The sequence below is a fragment of the Euprymna scolopes genome, chromosome 38, assembly GCF_053919585.1.
Source record: "Euprymna scolopes isolate OS-2025 chromosome 38, ASM5391958v1, whole genome shotgun sequence".
NCBI lineage: Eukaryota > Metazoa > Mollusca > Cephalopoda > Sepiida > Sepiolidae > Euprymna > Euprymna scolopes.
The window spans coordinates 2,042,359-2,069,289 of record NC_136519.1 but is presented as its reverse complement, the minus strand read 5'-3'; the positions used below and the strand labels follow the sequence as shown (position 1 = coordinate 2,069,289).

Genomic DNA, 26,931 nt, shown 5'->3' with positions numbered 1-26,931 from the left:
TATCTTTTCATCCCCAACGCTCTTATCGCCGTCTGGTATCAATTGAAATGCCTACCGTCTTTGGTAGGCTCCACGCTTGACAAGCTTCTGGGTCTGACCTTTCCTCCTGATCTGAGATGGAACACATACATCAAATCCGTTGCTAATGCTGCTGGAAAAATGTTGTAATCGTTCTACCGTTCGAGCAGATATATCACTGCTGATGCAATTCTCTACCTGTATAACAGCCAAGTACGTCCAAGAATGAAGTACTGTTGCCACATCTAAGCAGGTTCTCCTAGAAGAAGCTTATCAGAATAGACTTCAAAGCCTAGTGAGGGATGTCTTTTTCTCTTCCCTGTAGACTCTTTCCCACAGAAGAGACGTTGTGAGCCTGGTTCGTTTGAGCTCCAATCTATGGCCTGGCTTTCACGAAAACCGCTCGTTTAGCTGAAACCACTATCAATAATTTCCTCCACTCTTTAGATCCGTAAATTCTATGAACAAAGCTTCTTTCTTATAACTGCACACCTGTGGAACTCTGTTCCATTTGTTGCTTTCCAACTGACTACAATATGGTTGTCTTCAAGTCCAACGTATACAAATTCTTGATGAGCCGTCCCCTTAAGTAATCCAATTTACCCAATTCTCATTACAAACGATTACAACGGCGTTTTCCCATTGACTACTGTACACTTATTAATCCTTATCCTCGAGTAGCCTCCGGGATTTGGTTAGTGGTGACTTCTTTGTAAAAAAAAAACGGTAATTAAAGCAGGTTGGCTTCGCCTACATGTATCATTAGTCTAGATTTTTTAATCTCAGCTTTGGTGTCTGGGTTTGATTCCCGTGACGGAATACGAGTCAGAAAATATAATGTCTTGTCAGGTCTGCATCTCGGCTTGAATTCTTTGTATTTAGCATCCACTTAAGACTGTGCGGAAAGTAAGACAAATGTGTATATGCAAAGGTGTTAAAATTGCCCGATGCATTTCTATGTGTGTTTGAAAATAACTGTTTTAGCTAACTGAACCACAAACTAGTCATTGTGTACGAGATTGTGTGTAAATACAACAGAAAGTCTTCTCAGACATGTAATTGGTCCATATAATGGTACTACTGCAGTTTAAAGCCCTTTTTCCGTGAGTCTCGCTCGGCAATGCCCGGCGAACGACGGAAACTGCCGGATTATACCGAGTGAGCAAAACCAGACGCGAGCGAGCAGACGGTAAAAATTGCAACAAAAAAAAGGAAAGAGTTTAAAAGGAAAAGAAAAGAAAGGGAAGAATATCATTGTGCTTCTTCAAGCAACATATCTTGTAACAAGTAAACGACCTGCTCCAGCGTAATATAAACACCCCAACCTCCCATGTTAAGAACGGCTTTCGGAATAAACACCCCCAAGCTCCCCATGTTAAGAACGGCTTTCAGAATACACCCCTAACATCGAAAGCCGTTCTAAACATAGGGAGGTTGTGGATGTTTATTCCGAAAGCCGTTCTTAACATGAGGAGGTTGGAGTGTATATACTACGTTGGACAAATTGCAATACCCATGTGTCTCGCTCGTATCGATTACGTTGTATTTTTCAATCCTACTTTTATGTCAATCGTTGATTCGTTAAGTACATTTTGACTTGATCAACGTGTGTTATTTATCGGTCGTCCATGCATTGCGAGCATTAGACTGAATGAAGTGCCTCAAGATTGGGTGCTTCAAGTTAGTTGTGTATTGTAACTGGACAGATGACGACGACGACGACGATGATGATGACGATCATGATGATGATCATGAGGATCATGATGATGATTGTTGATAGTTTCATGCGATGGTCATATATGCATATCGCGTTTTGTACAGATTTCCCCACGGTAACGCCAAATAACTGAATCACCTATTTGTTAACTAGAATAATATTTTTGTTTAAGAAAATGGCTATATACGTGACTTGACTTTTGTGCATACATCAGCAACTAAGCTCCACCACCTGTCCCATCGCCGCAATGTTGCATCTTTATGCCTGTTTTACAAACATTTTTACGGAATGTGCTCTGATTGACCCGTTGCACTTGTGCCCCCTCAAAGTACATATTCTTGACAGACTGGTTTAGCAAAAAAATCTCACCCCTTCGCTGTTGCGTTCTCTAAATGCCAGAAAGCTTTCTAATCTAATAGTTTCTTCCTTCGAACAGCTAGACTCTGGAATTCCCTTCCTGCTACCTGCTCCCTTGACCGTACCGATATGCAGAAGTTAAAATGTAACATAGACCAACATCTTGTTAATTTTTCCTATGCATGGTCATAAATAGTAGCCCCTTGTGTTCATGCTTTGTTAGAGGTGGACGTGAGTAAAATAAAATACATTAGAGAGCATCGCTATATGCATGAGAGCAAACTTCGACTAATAATCACAGTGTTGGGGCAGTCGGCACACCAGTCTCAATCTTTATTTGGTCGATTTATCATTTTGGTTTTCATCCTCGTCATCTTTTTCGATGAAATCTTCTGGATAGGATTTATTGACATAGCTTGAATCAGATAGCCGGGAAATATGCCCAAACTACTTTAATCTTATCGAATGCTAATCCACTATAATCCGAATATATCCATCGGGCTTTTTAGCCACAAACGTGACTGCAATCGACGTGGACAGCCCCCTTCATGGGATCTTCATTCGTGAAGTAAATCCAAAAAGAAGACATTCTTATTTACTTATATATAAGTTTAAAATAGTTATATAAATATTATAGCTGTTAAAAAAGGAATATTGAGTTTTTTTGGGGGGAGGGGTTTGTATTTATGGTAAAAAGACGGGCGGAGGGAAAACATTTAATGGAGATTGAAAAAAAAATTAAATAAATAAGGAGGTAGAGTCAGCCAACTGGGTTTCACCCTCACTTTTCTAAGCCGAACCGAAGGTTTCTTTTTCTTATTTTTTTTTTTATTTTTTTTTTTTTTTTTGTATAGGGAAACGAATTCAAATGGGGGAACAACTAAAAAATAGCCATCGTTATGATAATAATACAACGAATAGAAAACGGCTTAGATACTGTACATATATATATATATGTGTGTGTGTGTGTGTGTGTCTGTCTGTCTGTCTGTCTGTCTGAGAGATAGAGAGAGAGAAAGCGTGATATTATATTTTTCTGCATTCTAGGTACAAAAAGCCCGTTAAAAATTTTCCAAAATTACAATTGTTACTTATTATTACATATACATACGTTTATAATACGTATATAATGTAGATTGCGTATGTATTATTATAGAATCAATCCTCGATTGATTATTATATATTACGGGGAATAATTGGCCCGATAGACTAATTCGCAAAACAAAACAAAAAATAATAGAAAATTTTAAAAAATAATGATAATGTCGTTCATCGAATGCTGTCTGTGTTTGTTTACAATATAACGTCAGCTGATATTTAAGCTTGACGATCTTAAATATAGTCTTTCTTCTCTTATAGATAAAAAAGAATACTTTTACAAGGGAATATTTCACGTTACGACGGTGTTACATTGGCCGGTGTAACGTAAGATATACTCCTGTAAAAATTATTTTTTATCTATCAGAGAAGAAAGATTATTTTTAAAATTAGATTTTTCGATTTTCGATACTTATCGGATGCATTTCTATACAAAACATATCTAAGAACACTGCCAGACATATAAATTACCTTTGTGTGAAATTTGCAAACGATAGGCTCAGCCGTTTCGGAACCTATAAAGAAGTTACAAACACAAAGTGACTTTTATATAATAGTAGAGATGGGGATGTATATAGAAACACTCATGTTACTGTCGACAATTCGTTAGGGAAAAGCAGCATCCATTAGAGATCGCCATCTTTATGTATAAATAACAAAACGCTGTGATAAATTGTGATTAGTTTTTCCAGCGTGGATTAAGTTTCCTTCCTTGCCGCGCCCGGGGAAAATGGATCGAGAAGAACAGGAAATTCTTGCTCACAACATTGCAAATTACACACGCGTTGCCTGCTTGGAAATAATGTTTTCTTGGTTTTTTTTTTCTTTTTTTTCTTTTTTTCTTTCCTTTTGTGGGGGTTGGGGAAGAGAATTTTGTCCGCGACATCTCTCTTTCATTATCCCTTCTTTATATTTCTATTATTTATTTTTTTAGTGATGGGGGGTTATGCTTACTTTTTCTTTCTTTTTTTTTTATATATTTTTTTTATTTTTATTGTTTGGTCTTATGATCTTTTCTGTTCCTTTTTCTTAATTTTCTTTTTCTTTTCCTTTTTTTATGTTTCGACTTCATCTTTTCCTTTTTTTTTCCGTTATGTTCTCAAATCGTTTGTCATTTTTATTGTTTGATTATTATTTCCCCCTACTATTACCTCCTCCTCCTCCTCCTTTTTTTCTTCCTACTCTTACCTATTCTGTTCCCTCTCCATCCCATATTCCTCTTCTTCTTCTTCTTCTTATCGTTTTCATCAGTTTTCTTCCAAACTTTCTTTTCATTCTTCTCGTTTTTTTCTTTGTTTTCTTCCTTCTTTACTTTGTCTTTTACTTCTGCTTTTTCCTTCTTTCTTCTCCTCTTTTTAATTTGGTTCCTTCTAAAATTCTTCGTCATTTTCCTCTTCTTCTTCTTTTTTTCTATTCCCTTTCATTTTTTTCTTCTTTTCTTTGCTTCCACCATTTTTTATCTTCTCCCTTCTTTCTCATATTCCTCATCTTTGTTCTTAATTTTTCTTCTACTTTATCGTCTGCTGTCTCTCTTTTTTTTTAGGGAAATGGCTGAGTGCAAATTTTTAATGGAAATGGCTGAGAACAAATTTCGTTTACTCTATTTCGATCTCAGCGTATTCATTTTATGGTCGCATATGTTAATGTCTTTCTTTGTCGTTGTTTTTGTTGCATAGGATGGAGACTGACCTGACGTCCGCCGCTTCATCCCTCGCATCTCATAGATAATATTTGATAATCATCTTTCTTAGTTATTGCTGTTCGATGATTTCCCCACTTTTTCCAGATTCCCCAACGACAAATAACCAATTTGCCTCGTACGCAAGACAAACATATCAACTGATTCCCATAAATGCGTTTTCTTTACAAACTTCGGGACCGAGTCAATATCTTTGATAATATACAAGTCATTTGTCTGTCTGTAACCGAATTATTGGCAGACGGGAATATTTTAGTGTAAATATTTCAAACATAACGTACCTGTATATCTACTAGAGATTTATTTTGTCTAAGATTATCAACAGATGGATTTCGTATACTTTCCGATTTCTTGATGTAATTGTATGCTTTGATGGTGCTATACAAAAATGAAAAAATAATATTCATTTATTGTTTATTTTTTAGTTTTTAGTGGCTTGGGTCACCACTTATCAAGGAGAAAACTCCTCCGAAGATGAGAGTTAATAAGACTGAATAATTTGTATTTGATATTGATTAGGATCCTGTGAAAGCAGTTTTCTTTATTATTTTTCCATTTTCAACTAAAGACTTTCGAAATGTGGATGAACTATTAATCTGTTCGCTATATTTTTTCAAATTAATATTTTCCTAAATGTGTTCAAACTATTAACCTGCTTTCTTTTTTTCCTATATTTTTTAAAAAGTATTTTCCTAAATGTGATTAAACTATTGACCCGTTTTCTTTTTTTCCTATATTTTTTTAATAATATTTTCCTAAATGTGATTAAACTATTGACCCGTTTTCTTTTTTTCCTATATTTTTTAAATAATATTTTCCTAAATGCGATTAAAATATTGACCCGTTTTCTTTTTTCCTATATTTTTTAAATAATATTTTCCTAAATGTGATTAAAATATTGACCCGTTTTCTTTTTTCCTATATTTTTTAAATAATATTTTCCTAAATGTGATTAAACTATTGACCCGTTTTCTTTTTTTCCTATATTTTTTAAATAATATTTTCCTAAATGTGATTAAACTATTGACCCGTTTTCTTTTTTCCTATATTTTTTAAATAATATTTTCCTAAATGTGATTAAACTATTGACCCGTTTTCTTTTTTTCCTATATTTTTCAAATAATATTTTCCTAAATGTGATCAAACTATTGACCCGTTTTCTTTTTTTACTATATTTTTTTAATAATATTTTCCTAAATGCGATTAAAATATTGACCCGATTTCTTTTTTTCCTATATTTTTTAAATAATATTTTCCTAAATGTGATTAAAATATTGACCCGTTTTCTTTTTTTCCTATATTTTTTTAATAATATTTTCCTAAATGCGATTAAAATATTGACCCGTTTTCTTTTGTTCCTATATTTTTTAAATAATATATTCCTAAATGTGATTAAACTATTGACCTTTTTTCTTTTTTTTCTATAATTTTTTTAAATAATATTTTCCTAAATGTGATTAAACTATTGACCCGTTTTCTTTTTTTCCTATATTTTTTAAATAATATTTTCCTAAATGTGATTAAACTATTGACTCGTATTCTTTTTTTCCTATATTTTTTAAATAATATTTTCCTAAATGTGATTAAACTATTGACCCGTTTTCTTTTTTTCCTATATTTTTTAAATAATATTTTCCTAAATGCGATTAAACTATTGACCCGTTTTCTTTTTTTCCTATATTTTTTAAATAATATTTTCCTAAATGTGATTAAACTATTGACCCGTTTTCTTTTTTTCCTATATTTTTCAAATAATATTTTCCTAAATGTGATTAAACTATTGACCCGTTTTCTTTTTTTCCTATATTTATTAAATAATATTTTCCTAAATGTGATTAAACTATTGACACGTTTTCTTTTTTTCCTATATTTTTTAAATAATATTTTCCTAAATGCGATTAAACTATTGACCCGTTTTCTTTTTTTCCTATATTTTTTTAATAATATTTTCCTAAATGCGATTAAAATATTGACCCGTTTTCTTTTTTTCCTATATTTTTTAAATAATATTTTCCTAAATGTGATTAAACTATTGACCCGTTTTCTTTTTTTCCTATATTTTTTAAATAATATTTTCCTAAATGTGATTAAACTATTGACCCGTTTTCTTTTTTTCCTATATTTTTAAATAATATTTTCCTAAATGCAATTAAAATATTGACCCGTTTTCTTTTGTTCCTATATTTTTTAAATAATATATTCCTAAATGTGATTAAACTATTGACCCGTTTTCTTTTTTTTCTATAATTTTTTTAAATAATATTTTCCTAAATGTGATTAAACTATTGACCCGTTTTCTTTTTTTCCTATATTTTTTAAATAATATTTTCCTAAATGTGATTAAACTATTGACCCGTTTTCTTTTTTCCTATATTTTTTAAATAATATTTTCCTAAATGTGATTAAACTATTGACCCGTTTTCTTTTTTTCCTATATTTTTAAATAATATTTTCCTAAATGTAATTAAACTATTGACCCGTTTTCTTTTTTCCTATATTTTTAAATAATATTTTCTTAAATGTGATTAAACTATTGACCCGTTTTCTTTTTTTCCTATATTTTTAAATAATATTTTCCTAAATGTGATTAAACTATTGACCCGTTTTCTTTTTTTCCTACATTTTTAAATAATATTTTCCTAAATGTGATTAAACTATTGACCCGTTTTCTTTTTTTCCTATATTTTTTAAATAATATTTTCCTAAATGTGATTAAACTATTGACCCGTTTTCTTTTTTTTTCCTATATTTTTTAAATAATATTTTCCTAAATGTGATTAAACTATTGACCCGTTTTCTTTTTTTCCTATATTTTTAAATAATATTTTCCTAAATGTGATTAAACTATTGACCCGTTTTCTTTTTTTCTATATTTTTAAATAATATTTTCCTAAATGTGATTAAACTATTGACCCGTTTTCTTTTTTTCCTATATTTTTTAAATAATATTTTCCTAAATGTGATTAAACTATTGACCCGTTTTCTTTTTTTCCTATATTTTTAATAATATTTTCCTAAATGTGATTAAACTATTGACCCGTTTTCTTTTTTTCCTATATTTTTTTAATAATATATTCCTAAATGTGTTCAAACTATTGTCCCGTTTTCTTTTTTCTCTGTATTATTTTCCAATTAATATTTTCCTAAATGTGATCAAACTATTGACCTGCTTTCTTTTTTTCCTATATTTTTAAATAATATTTTCCTAAATGTGATTAAACTATTGACCCGTTTTCTTTTTTCCTATATTTTTTAAATAATATTTTCCTAAATGTGATTAAACTATTGACCCGTTTTCTTTTTTCCTATATTTTTTAAATAATATTTTCCTAAATGTGATTAAACTATTGACCCGTTTTCTTTTTTCTCTGTATGATTTTCCAATTAATATTTTACTAAATGTGATCAAACTATTGACCTGCTTTCTTTTTTTCCTATATTTTTTAAATAATATTTTCCTGAATGTGATCAAACTATTGTCCCGTTTTCTTTTTTCTCTGTATTATTTTCCAATTAATATTTTCCTAAATGTGATCAAACTATTGACCTGCTTTCTTTTTTTCCTATATTTTTTAAATAATATTTTCCTAAATGTGATCAAACTATTGTCCCGTTTTTTTTTCTCTGTATTATTTTCCAATTAATATTTTACTAAATGTGATCAAACTATTGACCTGCTTTCTTTTTTTCCTATATTTTTTAAATAATATTTTCCTAAATGTGATCAAACTATTGTCCCGTTTTCTTTTTTCTCTGTATTATTTTCCAATCAATATTTTCATAACTGTGATCAAACTATTGACCTGCTTTCTTTTTTTCCTATATTTTTTAAATAATATTTTCCTAAATGTGATCAAACTATTGACCTGCTTTCTTTTTTCCTATATTTTTTAAATAATATTTTCCTAAATGTGATCAAACTATTGACCTGCTTTCTTTTTTTCCTATATTTTTTTAATAATATATTCCTAAATGTGATCAAACTATTGACCCGTTTTCTTATTCTCTCTCTATTTCTTTCCGATTAATATTTTCATAACTGTGATCAAACTATTGACCCGTTTTCTTTTTTTCCTATATTTTTAAATAATATTTTCCTTAATATGATTAAACTATTGACCCGTTTTCTTTTTTCTCTGTATTATTTTCCAATTAATATTTTCCTAAATGTGATTAAACTATTGACCTGCTTTCTTTTTTTCCTATATTTTCCAATTTATATTTTCCTAAATGTGATGAAACTATTGACCCGTTTTCTTTTTTTCCTATATTTTTCAAATAATATTTTCCTAAATGTGATTAAACTATTGACCCGTTTTCTTTTTTTTCTATAATTTTTTTAAATAATATATTCCTAAATGTGTTCAAACTATTGTCCCGTTTTCTTTTTTCTCTGTATTATTTTCCAATTAATATATTCTTAACTGTGATTAAACTATTGACCCGTTTTCTTTTTTTCCTATATTTTTTAAATAATATTTTCCTAAATGTGATTAAACTATTGACCCGTTTTCTTTTTTTCCTATATTTTCCAATTAATATTTTCTCTAAATGTGATTAAACTATTGACCCGTTTTCTTTTTCTCCTATATTTTTTAAATAATATTTTCCTAAATGTGATTAAACTATTGACCCGTTTTCTTTTTTTCCTATATTTTTTAAATAATATTTTCCTAAATGTGATTAAACTATTGACCCGTTTTCTTTTTTTCCTATATTTTTTAAATAATATTTTCCTAAATGTGATTAAACTATTGACCCGTTTTCTTTTTTTCCTATATTTTTTAAATAATATTTTCCTAAATGTGATTAAACTATTGACCCGTTTTCTTTTTTCTCTGTATTATTTTCCAATTAATATATTCCTAACTGTGATTAAACTATTGACCCGTTTTCTTTTGTTCCTATATTTTTAAATAATATTTTCCTAAATGTGATCAAACTATTGACCCGTTTTCTTTTTCTCGACAGTTTTTGCAATTAATAATTGTCTAAATGTAGCCTAATTACTGACCCGTTCACCTTTTTCTTTTTATTTTCCAGTTAATGTTTTCCTAGATGTGGCCAACTCAGATTGTTGCCCTTATCATAACCTTATGTGTCTACGGATGTCTCTGCTTAACCCGGACGAAGCGGGCGACACTGTCTAGAGATGACAACCCTTACGACCTTCGTGCGGCCCTGAGGGTCCTTGAACGTGAGCGACGACGACTTGAACTTCGGGCGATCGATGCGTTTCCTCAGCGGGAAGTCAGGTTCGAACAACAACCGGTCATTGTGGACAGCCAGGATGACGATCCCGATCTTTTGGCTCAGGCCGTGGCCCAGAAAGGAGACTCGGTATTTTACAGCGCTGACCAGGCCAAAGATGTAAAGAGCTTGTTAAGGGAGCTCGAAGATCAGAATGAAGATGAGGATGAAACGGACGACGATAATCTCCAGACGGCATACGACACGGAGATGGATATAGATGAGGACAAGTTCCCGTATGTTTCTGAGAAAAGGGCTCCGTTAAAGAAAAAGGCATTTTCCGGAAAACGTCTTGCGAAGAAAAGGTTGGATTTATCAGCAGGAAAGAGAAGCGCTCAGGCAATGAAAACGGCGTTTAGCAATCTGTCACCTGAGGAGATCCACAATCTGCTTCTGTTAGAGGGTCGTTTACGGACCAAGGAGATGAGTAAACGACAACGCAAAGCAAAACCAATGGTCGTCGAGATTAGATCCCAACCAGATACGGACGTCGAAGATGCCAGCGAAGCTGAAGATGCCGTTGCTATACCAATCGCGGACGAAGATATCAAGGGGTTGCTGCAGAGACAAGGAGAGCTCGATCAAGCTGAAGACCCATACGATATCGATAATATCGATCAGATAAATGGGATTATTCAAGCTGAGTCGACGGCAGAGGATCCGGAACTAGAAGAACCTGCTGATAACGATATCTTTAAATCAGCCCTGCAGGACTTGGCCGCTTTGCAAATGCCCCAGAAAGAGGAAGAAGACAAACGGGCTGCCAAAAAAGAATCCCTTGCCCGTTGGGATCCAGAAGTACCAATAGTTCTAAGAGATGTCCCAGCCCTGACTAAGAGCCGCAATGAACGAAAAAAGAGGAAAGAGGCCGCCATTGAAAGTGAACCCAGCATTTCACTAACGAGCACGCCAAGCTTAGGTAAGTCATCGCATTTCGTTCTATTCAATAAATTAGATGGTGTTCATTATTTTCAATTAATTAGATGGTCTTCTTTAGTTTTAAAATCTTAACTTGGAAAAATAGCATTGATTTTCATCAGGCAGAAATATTTTAAGCTATTTTAAAAAGGTTTCAAATTACAAAAATTATTACAACGTAAACATAAAGGACGTTATATTTTATGTATTGATTGATATTACGTTGATTATGGAAAGGAAAAAAACCTACACCGATTATAGCTTGTTCTGTCCAAGAACAGGTTACAGGTTGTGTGGGATTAAATACGGCTGAGTTTGTCTTTTTACCAATTTTGTTTTTTTGGTTTTTTTTTCTACGCGCTGAGTGGTCTTTCTTGTTTCGGCTGGTAGGATATTATGGTGTGGCGCCCAGTGGTTGTTATTCGACCATATTTTCCATCGATACTTCCGAATATACCCAGGAGTGGTTGTTGTTGTTGTTCTTCTTCTTCTTTATATAACCACTGGACGCAATACTATATAACATACCAGCTGAATCAAGAAAGGTCGCTTGGCGAATACAAAAGACTACCAGCAAAATTGGAAAGCAGACGAACTTTGCCGTGTTTAATCAGGCATGTATAAATAATGACAAACTGTCAAAGTAGACGTACGCGCACGCACGCACGCACACACGCACACACACACACACGCATATATATATATATATATATATATATAGACAGAGATAGATAGATAGATAGATAGATAGATTGAGAGATAGAGAGAGAGAAAAGAATAAGATTGATTCTTTAAGAGGAGGCTTATCTGGATAATGCAAAGCTCAACAAATTGCTTTGTAGCTTATATAAAATATAAGGAAAATAAGAAAACGGTAATATAAAAATATATACTAATGCATATAGATTTATTCATGTATTCGATAAATATGATACATAAATTAGGGTTGTGGGATAAGTAAAAATATTTATACCATTGTATTTCGAAGCGCAATGCTTCTCATCAGAAGAGGAGGGAAGATGTCAAGTAACATATTAGGAATGCGACGTCTACCGATATCTACATTAGAAGAATGGTAATGTATTGAAATTGTTGGGGGAAGTAAATGGAAGAACTACAATGATCTATGCAATATACAAGGAGCATAGCTTGTATTACGAAATGAAAGTGGGTGTAAACTACGTATGTCATGGTGGGTTCGATATATGTGTGCCTATGCGCATCTATTGTGTCGAAAAGAATATAGAAGTGGTTGAAAGTGGGTGTAAACTACGTATGTCATGGTGGGTTCGATATATGTGTGCCTATGCGCATCTATAGTGCCGAAAAGAATATAGAAGTGGTTGAAAGTGGGTGTAAACTACGTATGTCATGGTGGGTTCGATATATGTGTGCCTATGCGCATCTATAGTGTCGAAAAGAATATAGAAGTGGAGGAAAGTGGGTGTAAACTACGTATGTCATGGTGGGTTCGATATATGTGTGCCTATGTGCATCTATAGTGTCGAAAAGAATATAGAAGTGGTTGAAAGTGGGTGTTTATTTTATTATATGTTGTTATGGGTTATAACAAGGAAAGGGATTTTCTGGAAATAGGAGACTTATGTTAGGCCCGTATATATTAGAAGTCCCCTATTCTAAAATAATGTTTATTGATTTTAAGCCATCAGTAAATCTGTAGGTCATCCAGCACAAGTGTTTTTTTTTTTTAGAAATTATCCGTATATTTAACATGCTTTTTTCACGGAAATCGGGAATAAATAGCAATTTTATACTTCAATATTTAAAGATTTTTATTTTAAAAAAATCGGAATCGGAATTGGTACTTGTATTGGAATCGGGAATTTAGTAAGGAATCTGTAATTTTATTCAAATCGGGGAAAATACTCAAAGCATCCCATTACTTATATATATCTATAATATAAATCTGAATGTGTGTGTGTGTGTGTGTGTCTGGTCACGAATAGGCTCCTACGTGGTTGACTATTTTAAAAAACTAATTACGTATAATGATAGAAGATGTATCGAGACACAGGAATTCGTATGTTTGATCTGGCAGAACGGTGGTTCATTAAAATTGTGGGGTCTGCATTCGCGCCTGGTCCACAAAGTATGGAAATAAATAATTTAAAAATAAAAAAAAACGTTTACAAGTGTTTTTGATATAGATGTACATAAGAATACTTTGATAAGGATGTTTTAACTTAAATAGGGATGGTATAATAAAATTGTGGGGTCTGCGTTCGCGCCTGGCCTCCATAGAATGGTAATATGTCACAAAGTTTAACAAGGTTTTTTAATATAGATCCACGGAATATTGTGATAAGTTTTTCAGTGTGAACAGGCATGGTATAATAAATTATGGGGTTTATCTATTTTATTATTACTTTCATCATATTTTGCTTTGGTTTTGATACCCCCGAATTCAAAGCTATCTCTTTACAACCCTTCCTTTTCATAACCTATCATACTTTCATAAATCAGAGTCCATTTTCTGTACGCTGTTTTTTACCCCACTTTTGCTAGTATATATATATATATATATGTACATGTATATATATATATATATATATATATATATATATATATATTATAAAAAAATCATTTCAACGAGAGAAAAATGTATATTTATAGGAGTGGCGCCATTTGTTGTCTTTTGTGCGCTGTTTATTATTTTCATTTTAATATTTTTCTTTTAATAGTACATGTTTGTAACGCGTTTTAGGCATTATTTTAGGCCATTTTCAGGTATTATTTTGTGAAAAAAATATTTCGTTTTTGCAAAGCCATTGTGATCTCTGATGAAATGAAATGTGTTGTTGAAAAATTATTCCATTTAATTTAGATTTCATCCTGTGTCCTCAGCTGGATCGAATTGGGGTTAAATTAGATAAAAGTTAACATCAAGTGTGTGCGTAGTGAGATGTATGATAGTTTAGTTTATTTTTTTATTTTCTATGCGTGTGATGGGAGAGCATCGTGTGTGTAGCAGTGTAGCACGTGTCGTTGTGTTTTTTCAATGTGTGTCGCCAGGAGGTTACTCTCCTATGTGGGTAGCTTTTCTTTACAGAGGCATAACCACTTATCAAGGCCCAGAGACCACTCGAGGATAAGGGTTAAGAGTGTACAGTAATTTGATAAATTGGTATTATCTATTATGTTTTTTTTTGATTTACATGCGAGTTTGTGTGGGTGTATGTGTGTATTGGGTGCGTGAGTGAGTATGTGTGCGTGAGTGTAGGGAGAAACGTGCGTGTGTAAGCGTATCCGTTGATATTGCTTATTTATTTATTATTATTATTATTATTATTATTATTATTATTATTAACAGAGAGAAAACGTGTGTGTGTGTAAGCGTATGTGTGTGTGAGAGAGAGAGAGAGAGAGAGTGTGTGTGTGTGTGTGTGTGTGTGTGTGTGTGTGTGTGTGTGTGTGTGTGTGTGTGTGTGTGTGTGTGTGTGTGTTTCAATGTATCTTTTTTTGGTCCGTGTGTGTGAGTGTACATTTTAAACATACGTGTGTACACAACTGTGTTCTGTATCGTGTTTGTATTATTATTAACATTTGTTAAATGCGGTAGAGAATTTTCTTAAGACGCTTCCTTCTTGCGTTTATAAAATATCCTATTTCAAATGCCTCCCCACAGGACAGAGTTAGACACCAGGGTCGTTTTTTTTTTAACGTGGAGAACAAGAAATTGAAGTGAAGCATCTGAAGAACAGATACTACACTGTGAATTGGTAATTTTTAAAAATTCCATTTACACCCCAAACAAGGCACAGTGCCACTTTGATGCAGGGGGCTACTACCAGGGACATAAGTTGCAGGAATACTATGTAGGTAGTTGAGCAGGAAGATGTCTGTTCACAATACACTTGAACTTCTGCATGCCAGTACAGTTGGGGAAGCGGGAAGTCGGAAGGGAGTTCCAAAGTCTTATAGATCTAGGAAATAAACTATTAGAGTAGAAGCTTTCTTATATATAGAGATCTGTAGTGTGTAGAGGTAGGACTTTGCTGTTTGTCAGGTTTGTCGGGGTTATTTACGTCGAGAGGTTACAAGGGCTTGTAGCTTGTCAGAGCATCCACCATTAAAATACTTGTAAAACACGCAGGGGGATGCAACATTTCGTCGATGTGACCGAGGTTGAAACTCAGATGACAGTTCAGGACCTATAAGGTTAGTGACTCTCTTTTGAAGCCTCTTCTCTAGTGAGAGACTAGTAGCAGATGCACTAGCCCAAATGTGACAACAATACTCTATACATGGGCGAATGATAGCCTTATAGAAGATCAGGATATTTTCAGACTTAAGGAATTCCAAGCACAGTAGTGAGAGTCCACCTTCTTCGCAGCAGCCTTATCCATTGTTTCTTATTCTCTTAAAAATAATAGATGGCTTTGAATGTGTAGCAAAAGTAATTTACTGTTTATCAAATATCTTTTGGTTCCCCGACAAAAGTAGGGTGGACCTGTAAATTCACCCTTATCCGTTTGTCTGTTGGTCCGGTCGTCTGTCCGTCCGCACTTTTCTCAATAACTACGCCTTAGATTTTTTTTTTTTTTTTATTTCGCACAAACATTAAACATGATATGAGTAAAAAAGTAACAGAACAGATTTTTCGGGACAACTCCGGTTACCCCTCTAGGGGTGCCTTTCGGGTTAAAAAGGCTAAAATTGACACTTTTGTGCCTATTAAAAAAATTGATGCCATGGATTTTATAAAATATTCTGAAAAGTTGTAATTAACTGATTTCTATATATATATATATATATATATATATTTTTATACTTCGCGATAAGTCTTGAGTGTGCCCCAGGGGCTCTTTTAGGGCTAATAAAAACACTCCATTTTTGGGACTATTTTACCATATTTGTCCAAAATTTTCTGTGTATGTCTATTTAGCAGTTTTGCATGATGCTGAACTCAAATTTAAATATGTTAAGGCCTTGGGGACTTTTGGGACTAAATGGAGGAGGGCAAATGGTGGTCTTAGTCATTTCATTTATTGCATGGTGCAGAACTCAAATTTATATATGTTAAGGCCTAAAAATGCACCGTTTTTTCACCAGGATTTGACTCCCCTGGGGACATTTGGTGATAAATAGGGGGGAGGGCGAATGTTGAACCTAGTCATTTTGTATGCCTTGTTCACTGTGCACACTGGAACCATGCACACCTCACTTGTTTTCTGAACATTAAGCACACAATGTTTTGGGATTAAAAATAATTACACTTCCCTCAATTAGCGTTATCTTTTTTCTCATAGCATAAAAGAAAGTTACAAATTGTTTTTATCACAACATATAACTTCCTTTTTTGAACCTGAAAATATAAGAGCTAATAAAAAAAACAAAGCCGATAGCCATTAGTCGCGTGCTCTCGTGTAATGAATGAATGCGTGAATGTAGGATTGACATGAAATTCTTAAAGATAAACTAAAATGACCGGAAAAATGGGCTGAAATGACTTAAATAAAAAGTAAATGACTTAGAATGACTTTAATGAACTTAAGGATGAATTGAATGACCTTAAGAATGACTTGAATGCTTAAAAAATAACTGGAATACTTCAAAAACAACTTGAATGAGCTGAAGAATGACTTGAATGGTTTGAGACTGATTGGTTGAATTAGGGTGATCATTTTACATTAAATTAATACAGAACAGTGATCCCCCACATTATATCACAATAAGTACATCATGTAGTAAGAACAGATACTACACTTTGATCTTGGCCAAAAGGTCAAGAAAAGGGTATTTATTTGTTCCCCACCGAGCAAATTAGGCACAGGGCCGATTTTTAATGTGAGGAGTGAAGGGGAAATGGGGACCAACTCCCCGGGGAGTAGGGGAGCTGGATAGTGACAATTGGTATGAAGGGTTGCCCCTACATTGACCAAGGTCTTATATGTGGGGTCGCCCCCACATATGGTATTTGCTTGCAATATCTGCCGGAACAGATGGTATTTATTTGCTCCCCCACCGGGCAAATTAGGCACAGGCCAATTTTTAACGTGAGGAGTGAAGGGAGGGGGAAGGGAAAGGGGGACCAGCTCCCGAGAGGTGGGAAATGGGAGCTGGTTAAAGGTCAGGCATGTGGGGTTGCCCCCACATTTGGTCTTTGCTAGTCATAGCTAGTCATAGCTAGTCATAGCTTGCAGTATCTGCCGGAACAGATACTGCACTTTGATCTTGGCAAAAAGAAGCTAAGAACAGCATCTGGTAACAACAGACCTTTGATCTTAACCAAAAAGACCAAGCACAAAAGTGTTACGGACAGACCGACAGACCGACCAACAGACTGACCGACAGATGACTTATAGAGTCGCTTGCACGCGACTAAAAACGAGAAATAAATTTCAGTTTTAACAAATCAATTTACGAATTTTTAATTTATAATCTTTTCCTCATAGATAATTTTCTTTTTAGTTGAAATGAAATGTGTTGGCTTCTAGTTGTCCGTTTTTAACGGCACCTACTCTTAGACTTATTTGTTGCTAGTATTTCTGAAATACTGCTTTCGTCGCAAGGTCGATGTTGATGATGGTTTTTGCAATACCACGCTGTTATTTTGAATAAATTTGATATGTAATACTTGTATATTTCAAATTTAATCTTTCAATGTTCGTTCACGAATCGTTATTGTATTTAAAAGTTCCAATTCATGAGTTCTTGAAACCTCATTGCCAGCTGTTGTGCAAACGGTAATAAAAGAACACGCGAAAAACAGGGTTAGATTGAAAGAATATGTTGTACTAAAAAAGTGAAATACGAAGAAAGTTGTTGGTACATTACGACTGGTACGTTACACATTTTGTAGTTTCGTGTGAGTATTAGATTCCTGATTTTGATAATGGTGATAATATATTATCTAGGAGTATGTAATCACCAGAACAATAAGATTTGTCGCACGCTGTACATTGTGGTAGAGTGATTACATTTTTGAAGCCAAGTTGTTGTTGTTTTGTTATTTTGCATGTTTGCGTTGGATTTTTGAATGCGTATTTGTTTCCCTCTGTTATTATGTCATAACCTACATCTTGTTGTTTGTTGTGTTTTGAGATCTATTGTGCTGTGTGATTAGTCATATTTATAGCAAGCTTTTATATTCTTAGTCAATTTTTAAGAGGCCAGAAATAATTTGATATTTTTCAATAACATTTCGAATGTATTCTGAATAATTATCTTTATATAATATATTATAATATATTATATGATAAATATCATATGATAAATATATACACACACACACATACACACACATACACACACACACACACACACACACACACACATATATATATATATATATATATATATATATATATATATATAAATCCAGGCGTGAGATATTCAAAAGTAGGAATGAACGAACTCAACGAGATCGTTAGTGCTCAATAACAAGAGCAAAATATTTGTTTATTATTCGAAGGTAAACACGTTTGGTCGCTTAACTGTTCACTTTAAAGTGACCATGAGATTTTCATACGCTCCCATGTAAATGTAGCAAGGTATTAACACAATTAATGCCGGCTTTCTAATCTTGCGAAATCTCCATAACTTCGGTTGGGAAAAATCAAACGTCTTAGTCGAATAGCCCTGCTGGTGATTATGTTCATAAATCGATTTAACGGATTACTTCTTAATCTTATTGCTAATCCTTGTGGTAACGCATTTAAATCCTGTCTAGTTGTTCTGGCCGCACCTGCTAGTCTGCAGTCCCCTCCATCTGTATATCTCTCTATCTCTCTTTTTCTCTATTTCTCTTAAACTATTATCTCTCTCTTTCTCTTTCTCTCTCTCTCTCTCTCTCTTTATATAATGGTAGATATATATTAGTAATAGTACGATTCCAATATTTTTCCGATTCCGATACAATTAGCGATTCTTTACTAAATTCTCGATTCGAATACAACTGACAATTCCGATTCTGATTTTTTATAAATCTCTAAATATTAAACTATAAAGTTACTATCCCCCCCCACCGATTACTGTAAAACACAGGTTAAAGGTTAACATATTTTCCCAAACGTAAAACACGCTTTCGATGGAGGATCTATATATGTTTAGCTTTACTGGTATTTCTCAATTAATAAATATTCATTATTTTATTATTACTACCAGCAGTTGGATATTCTTAAACAAAATCAAATAAAAAGATAATTAAAGTATCGTTTTTGGCATTGGAAAATAGGCAAAAATGTTTCGATTGCGAAACTTTTTCCAATACCTTCAAAAGATCCGATTTTTTTCGATTCTTTATTCTGATTCCAATTAATCGTTCCAAAGCAATATATATATATATATATATATATATATATATATATATATATATATATATATATATATATATATATATACTAGGTTAACACCCGGCGTTGCTCGGTCGTACAATACGCTTAAACATGATATTATAATTAGTGCAGATTGTCTATGTATTATTATAGAATCATTTCTCTATTAATTATTACATATTACGAGGAATAATTAACCCGGTGGATTAATTCGAAAAAAAATTTGAATTAAAGAAATAATAATGATAATGTCGTTCATCAAATTCCCTTTGTGTTTATTTAACATATCACGCCAGCTGATATTTGTGCTTGGCAATGAATGCCTTGGAAAAGTCGCTTCTGATTAAAGTTTACTTATAAAATATGCAAACGTGGAGATGGTTTGAGGCGATTTTCAATGGTAGCTCTTCTTTTAACGGAAATTAAACTCATGAATGAAAATAAATAAAATGGTGAGGTGCACTCGGGCTTGAACAGGAGACCATTCGATCTGCAGTTGAGTACTCTACCACTCAGATGACAATACATCTGGGTTTGGGGGGGTCTTTTTTAAGAATGAATGATTTTATGAGAATTGAATCTCGCTTGATTTGCTGGGAATTATTTCCCTTGGCCGGTGTAACGTAAAATATAACCCTGTTAAAATTCTTTTTATCGATAAGAAAAAAAAAACTATTTTTAGCATCGGATCTTTTTCTATTTTCGAGATTTATTGGATGAATAAACAAAACATATCTAAGAACACTGCCAGAAATATAAGTTCGGTTTGTGTGAAATTTGCAAAAGATAGGCTCAGACGTTTCAGAACCTATGAGGAAGCACATCACACACACACACACAAAGTGATTTTATATTATATATATATATATATATATATATATATATATATATATATATATATATATATATATTGAGGGAGATGATTGATAATTTATAATTAAAATTAAAAATTAAAAATCGGTTTCACAAGGAAGAACAAACAAAATCAATAAATTGTACGATCGTTTCGGAAACGATGTTTTTATAGAGTTTTATCATTTGTTTTTTTTTTAAACAAAGTCTCCTCATCAACAAAACTATTGGGTGGGTTTTTAATGACACCAAAAATAAAACTAGCATTTTTTTTCAGTAAAGCAGATGTATCTTTTAACGATTCCCCATTTAAAGCTCGTAAGTATCATCGTTAATGCAGGCATTAAGATGTTAAATGTAGGTTATAAACTACATTTAACATCCCATATATACAATTAGTTGTTTGATTTAAAATGTGCAATTTCACCGATTTTGATGACAAAAATATTTGTTGCTCATAATTCAATCCCGGCCATCATCAAAATCCAGATATTCCGTTTATGTTTTTCTTTATATACTTCAAAGATTGTTCATTCCTGTTTCTCCCTTACATACACGTGTCTGGTGCGTTTCTAGTCAACTTATTTACGATACAATTATTCCAAGTATCTTCTTTCTTCCAACATGTGATATTCACTATTTCTCATCTCCTTAACATGTTACAGAATTTACAAAATTAATTAACAGTCGTTGAATACACCAACCATATATATATATATATATATATATATATATATATATATATATATATATATATATATATATATATACTTCATTTACTCACATAAAATTAATATACGAAAGTATAAATTTATGCGTAAACTTTAAGTATTTACTCCAAAAGTGCTCAATACGTAGGTAGAGCTAGTTAGTAATTTATAAAATACATATGGCGATGTAGCTACACTGAATATTCCGCGTTTCATCCACTCTAGGATTCTTCAGGCTTATGCACATAAGCCTGAAGAATCCTAAAGTGGATGAAACTCGGAATATTCAGTGTAAATTAAGCTTAATCGCCATATATATTTTATAAATTACTATATATATATATATATATATATATATATATATATATATATATATATACAGGGTGGCCCAAAAGTAGGTTTACAGTTATTAAACTACCTTTTATATGATTGAAGTTACTTGCTAATTAAAATGTACAAGCAATATAAAATACTCCACAGAGTATAGATCTAATTTACATAAACAGTTTGGGCCCGTTTTTTATGGGCCTGTAAATGGGGAGAACTACCTGGACATGCTTCGTGAATTAGTAGTACCACAACTCAGAACTAAACCTGACTTTGATGAACATTTCTTTCAGCAGGATGGAGCATCACCACATTATGCGTCTAGAGTAAGAGACTACCTTAACCAAGTTTTTTTCCGCAGCGATGGTTCGGAAGAAGGGGCAGTATCGAATGGCCACCACCTTCATCTGACCTAACCCCAATTGATTTCTTTTTTTTTGGGGGGGGGGCATGAGAAGAAACACAAAACAATAAATGATTTAAAAGATTACATTCATGTCGCATTCACAGAAATTGATGAAGATCGGAATTTGTGTCGCACTGTGTGTCAGAGTGTCCTGGAGAGATTTGAAGAATGTTGCAATGTTGACGGGGGGGGGGACATTTTGAGCATCTGAGAGATTCAATCATTTGTTTTTATGTAAACAGGTATAATGACTTTCCCGCTGTTCTGGTGTCGAATTTCAAATAAATATTTAAACTATTTTTTTTTCAAATAACCTAGTTAAAGAATTTCAAATATTTAATAACTGTAAGCCTACTTTTGGGCCAGTATATATATATATATATATATATATATATATATATATATATATATTAGTAGTAGTAGTAGTAATTCGCAAATGTATATTCCGGTCGCCCACACTGAGGATTGAACCTTCAACCTTCAGGAGAATATCACTTTTACAATTGATTTTTCCCAATACTCTAACTACTGCGCCACGGGCCCTTGCGGATTACTTAGGACCTCTATCCAGTCATAGCTGACGGAACAAGAGCACGAAGTAAATAAAGGGTTCCGCTCGAAATTCCATCCAAATTCCCGAGTTTAACAGAAACATTCTCGAGTTCGACAAGATACACCTGAAGAAGGTCGGAGGCTATATCGACCGAAACGGTGTGAAAATCACACTCAAGATGAGAACAGTAGTCCGATGAATAATAATAATAATAACAACCAATACTCATCTAAAAAATTTAGAAACGTCATATATATGTGTGTGTGTGTGTGTGTGTGTGTGTGTGTGTGTGTGTGTGTGTGTGTGTGTGTGTGTGTGTGTGAAAATGTCTAAAAAAGTAATACGAAAAGTATAAAAGTTTATAGCTTTTCTTTATTCGTTTTCTATTCGTGACGTGCAGGAATACAAAATGTTATTATGAAGTTATATATATATATATATATATATATATATATATATATATATATATATATATATATATATATACAGTCATATCTTGCTATGATGTGCAGACCGTTTTCCATGTTAGATATCATCAGGCAAGAAGAATTAAGGTACAGAAACTGAAAAGGTTCCAGAAAGAAAATTTGTCATCAGTGGCGATGAGCAAGAACTTTAATTTTGCTCATCGCCACTCATGGAAAATTTTCTCTTCTCAAAATTTGAAAAAGATCTGGAACCTTTTATGTTTTTGTACCTTCATTTTTTCTTGCCTGATGATATCTAATATGATTGAAACGGTCTGCATATCGTAGCAAGATATGACTGTATTTACATAAAAAAATTATATTCACATATATATATATATATGTGTGTGTGTATGTGTGTGTGTATGTGTGTGTGTGTGTGTACGATTACTTACTTTAATCGCATAAATTAATATATGAAAGCATAAATTTATGCGTAAACTTTAAGTATTTACTTAAACAGTGCTCAATACGTAGGTAGAGCTAGGTAGTAAGTTATATATATATATAAAGCGAAATGTGTGTGTGTGTGTGTGTGTGTGTGTGTGTGTGTGTGTGTGTGTGTGTGTGTGTGGTCACGAATAGGCTCCTATATGGTTGACTATTTTAAAAAAACTAATTACATATAACGATAGATGTATCGAGACATGGGAATGGGTATGTTTGATCTGGAAGAACGGTGGTTCATTAAAATTGTGGGGTCTGTGTTCGCGCCTAGTCCACAAAGTATGGAAATAAAAAATTAAAAAATTTAAAAAAATCGTTTACAAGTGTTTTTCATATAGATTTACATAAGAATACTTTGATAAGTATGTTTTAACTTAAATAGTGATGGTATGATATAATTGTGGTGTCTGCGTTCGCGCCTGGCCCCCATAGAATGGAAATAGGCACAAACTTTAATAAAGACTTTTCATATCAATCTACGTAAGTATACTTTGATAATTATGTTTCAGTTTGAAGAAATATGGTATAATAAAATTATGGAGTGTTCGTTCTCGCCTGACCTCCATAGAATGGAAATATGTCACGAAGTTTTACAAGGTTTATTAATATAGATCCACAGAATATTGTGATAAGTGTTTCAGTGTGAACATGTATGGTATAATAAATTATGAGGTTTATCTATTTTATTTTTACTTTCATCATATTTTGCTTTGGTTTTGATACTCTCAAATTCGAAGCTATCTCTTTACAACCCTTCCTTTTCATAACCTATCATACTTTCATAAATCAGAGTCCATTTTATGTAGGCTGTTTTTGCTAGTATATATATATATATATATATATATATATATATATATATATATATATATATATATATATATATATATATATATATAGTCTCGGAAGTTTCATTTAAAACGTTTAAAACTATATTTAAAAAGGGCCTTTCGTTGGAAAATCATTTTGTCAGTAAATCAATTAATTTCCTCCATCGTTGGATCGCTTTACTTACATAAACAAACAATCGTATCAATGTTCTTAACGGCGTCATTTTTACCTTGAAACACTATTTCGTGGATATATATATATATATATATATATATATATAGTAATTTGTAAAATATATATGGCGATTAAGCTACACTGAATATTCGGCGTTTCATCCACTCAAGAACTCCTCAGGCTTATGCGCGAATTCTGTGGTTGTTTATCGTTTTTATATGCTGCTCTTCTATTGAGATTTTAGTTATATATGAACTCAAGGGAGAGAATTTGATATAAATGCACACAATAACTTCCCTTTAAACTGTTGCGATGAATAAGGGAAAATATCGCCACTCTAAAATTTAACCTAGCTTGACTAAGTATTTCAGACAAAATAAAGCAAAATAAATTATATTCGTTCCAAAAACATCGAAGGAAACAAACGAAAAAGATGTAAATTCGGATCAAGTATAAATCCTTCGGACTTATTGCAAATCCAATAAGCTCATCTCTTTGAAGTATTGATGTTTGGCTTTATCCGCTGTATCTTTTTTAACTTTTACAAATTAAAATTCTTTTGGTATTTTTTTGCGATTTCGTGGCGTTTTTTAATGTATGGAAAAGGAGGTGAGGAGGTGTCGTTAACGTCAGAAGGTAAGAAAGATGGTGTAAACCTCTGAATTCGTTCTGCATGTTCATTTATTATGTTTATAAGCGAATCATTTAGACGTCTAACGTGATTCAGGGTGTATCCTTATATGTTACTCATACTATAATGATTGGGGATGTTGTCTGTATTTAGAATCAGCTTTTAGTTCCTTAACTCACATGATTTCGACTGAGAAATTTGCTGTTAGAATCAATTATTATGGATTTCTTTCAAATATTTTGGCTACCGACATGCTCACAGAAATGTAATATTTTCATAGAAGGCAAGGGTCATTATGAGGACTAAAGCTATTACTGAACACGTCCAAGTCTAGAAGCACACGAACGTGCTTGGATTTGTGAATCCTGTCCTGCCAAGAATATTGTTGGCGAGCATCACACACTCTTCCTAATCGATATTTTTATTAGCAAATCTAATAATCCTCCGAACGCTGACTGGTCTTTAAATTAAAAACGATGATCACCAAATCCATCTGTCGATTCTACAATGCAGTATTCATGTCAATATATTAAACTATACCAGTGTACAAATATGACATTAAATAATAGCGCGTGTTTTGCTTACAAATATACTTCTAGATCAATGGTTCTCAATCGGCATTCATGTGGGCAGCCATGGTACATGTAACGTTAATATAGGCTCGTTTTTCCTTCAAAATGAATTATATAATGCTTAGATTTCTTTCCCATACTGAAAAATCAAATAAGCCATAGTGGTTCACGAAAATACATTAAAAAGAGAAGCCATGATTAAAAAGAAGTAGAGAAACCATTGCTGTAGATTATGCCATCTATACGCGAGCCGCGGGGGCCATATGCCCGAAGTTGTACTGAAATTTTAAATGATAAAAATTACTCTTTGGAATACACCGCATATTTTTTATAATAAAACTATTTTGGTTCGATTTATTTTAATTTAAATTTCGCCGCCTCTAAAAAGACACCTTCTTTTATAGACATGGAATCAGCATTTCTGCTTGGAAAATTGGGTACATTCTCTACGAGATTTACTGACCCCACGTCAACCACTTAAAAAAGTTCAACATTTTTATTCTTCTTAATTACTAGTATGATATTAGTTCATCCAATTTTATTATTATTCATACAAAAACTTTGATATTACATTAAATAAAACCTTTTATTTACTCTTCTTTGCCCCGAAAAGGTATCTTGTCAATTGGAACATAAGGACTATTGTGGATTAGTACAGTAACGGAAACAAGAAACAGGGGATCGATTCTCTCTCCTCTGATCTTGAGCGCGTGGTACAATGGAGGAAGAGGTGGCTGGTCACTTTTAATGCATCCAAAACCAAGCTTCTATTTTTCCATCATCAACGCTCTGATCCCCATCTGGCATCAATTGAAATGGATGGTTCTCGTCTTGGGGAGGCTCCATGGGTTTGACCTTTATTCCTGATCTGAAATGGAACACGTACATCAAATCTGTTGCCAGAGACGCTGGGAAAATGGTGGGATCTTTCAACTGCTCCAGAAGACATCTCACTACTGATGCAATTCTCTATCTGTATAAAAGCCAAGTACGTCCAAGGATAGAGTACTGCTGCAACATATGGGCAGGAGCTGCTAAAAACAGCCTATCCTGCCTTGACAGAGTACAAAATAGACTTCGTGGTTTAGTGGAGGATGCCCTTTTCTCTTCCCTTCAACCTCTCTCCCACAGAAGAGAGGTTGCGAGCCTGTCTTTGTTTTATCGTTATTACAATGGCAAGTGCTCGTCTGAGCTCCAATCCCTCGTCCCCCCACCTCGCCAATCTTTCACAAGAAACACCCGTCTGGCTGAAACTACTGTCAATAATTTCCCCCACTCTTTATCTGTGCCTAAATCCAAACCTTAATTTCCATGAGCAAAGCTTCTTTCTTAGAACTGCACGCCAGTGGAACTCTCTGTCGCTTGCCTGTTTCCCACCTGACTACAACTTGGACGTCTTCAAGTCCAACATAAACAAACTCCTGACAAACCGCCCCTTAAGTAAGACACTCTATCAAGACCCCCAATACTAATGATTACTACAATACTATCTCATTGATTACTGTACACGCAATAACCCTATCCCTGAGTGGCCTTCGGGCCTTGATAAATGGTGACGCCCATGTAACAAACAAAAAAAATTCCAAAGTCTAGCAGTCCGAGGGAATAAA

At 33.1% G+C, this 26,931-nt stretch overlaps 1 protein-coding gene and 1 pseudogene across 1 annotated transcript in view; one reads left to right on the top strand and one right to left on the bottom strand.

Moving 5' to 3' along the window:
• Positions 1–26,931, top strand: part of LOC145263052 (uncharacterized) — a 287,051-nt gene that overhangs the window by 104,813 nt on the left and 155,307 nt on the right. Inside the window, exon 3 of the mRNA XM_080119881.1 lies at positions 9,933–11,058. Coding sequence (XP_079976007.1) covers positions 9,948–11,058 — 1,111 coding nt within the window. The 5' untranslated portion in view covers positions 9,933–9,947. The remainder of the gene's footprint in view (positions 1–9,932; positions 11,059–26,931) is intronic.
• LOC145263438 (U2 spliceosomal RNA) lies at positions 16,680–16,816 on the bottom strand (annotated as a pseudogene).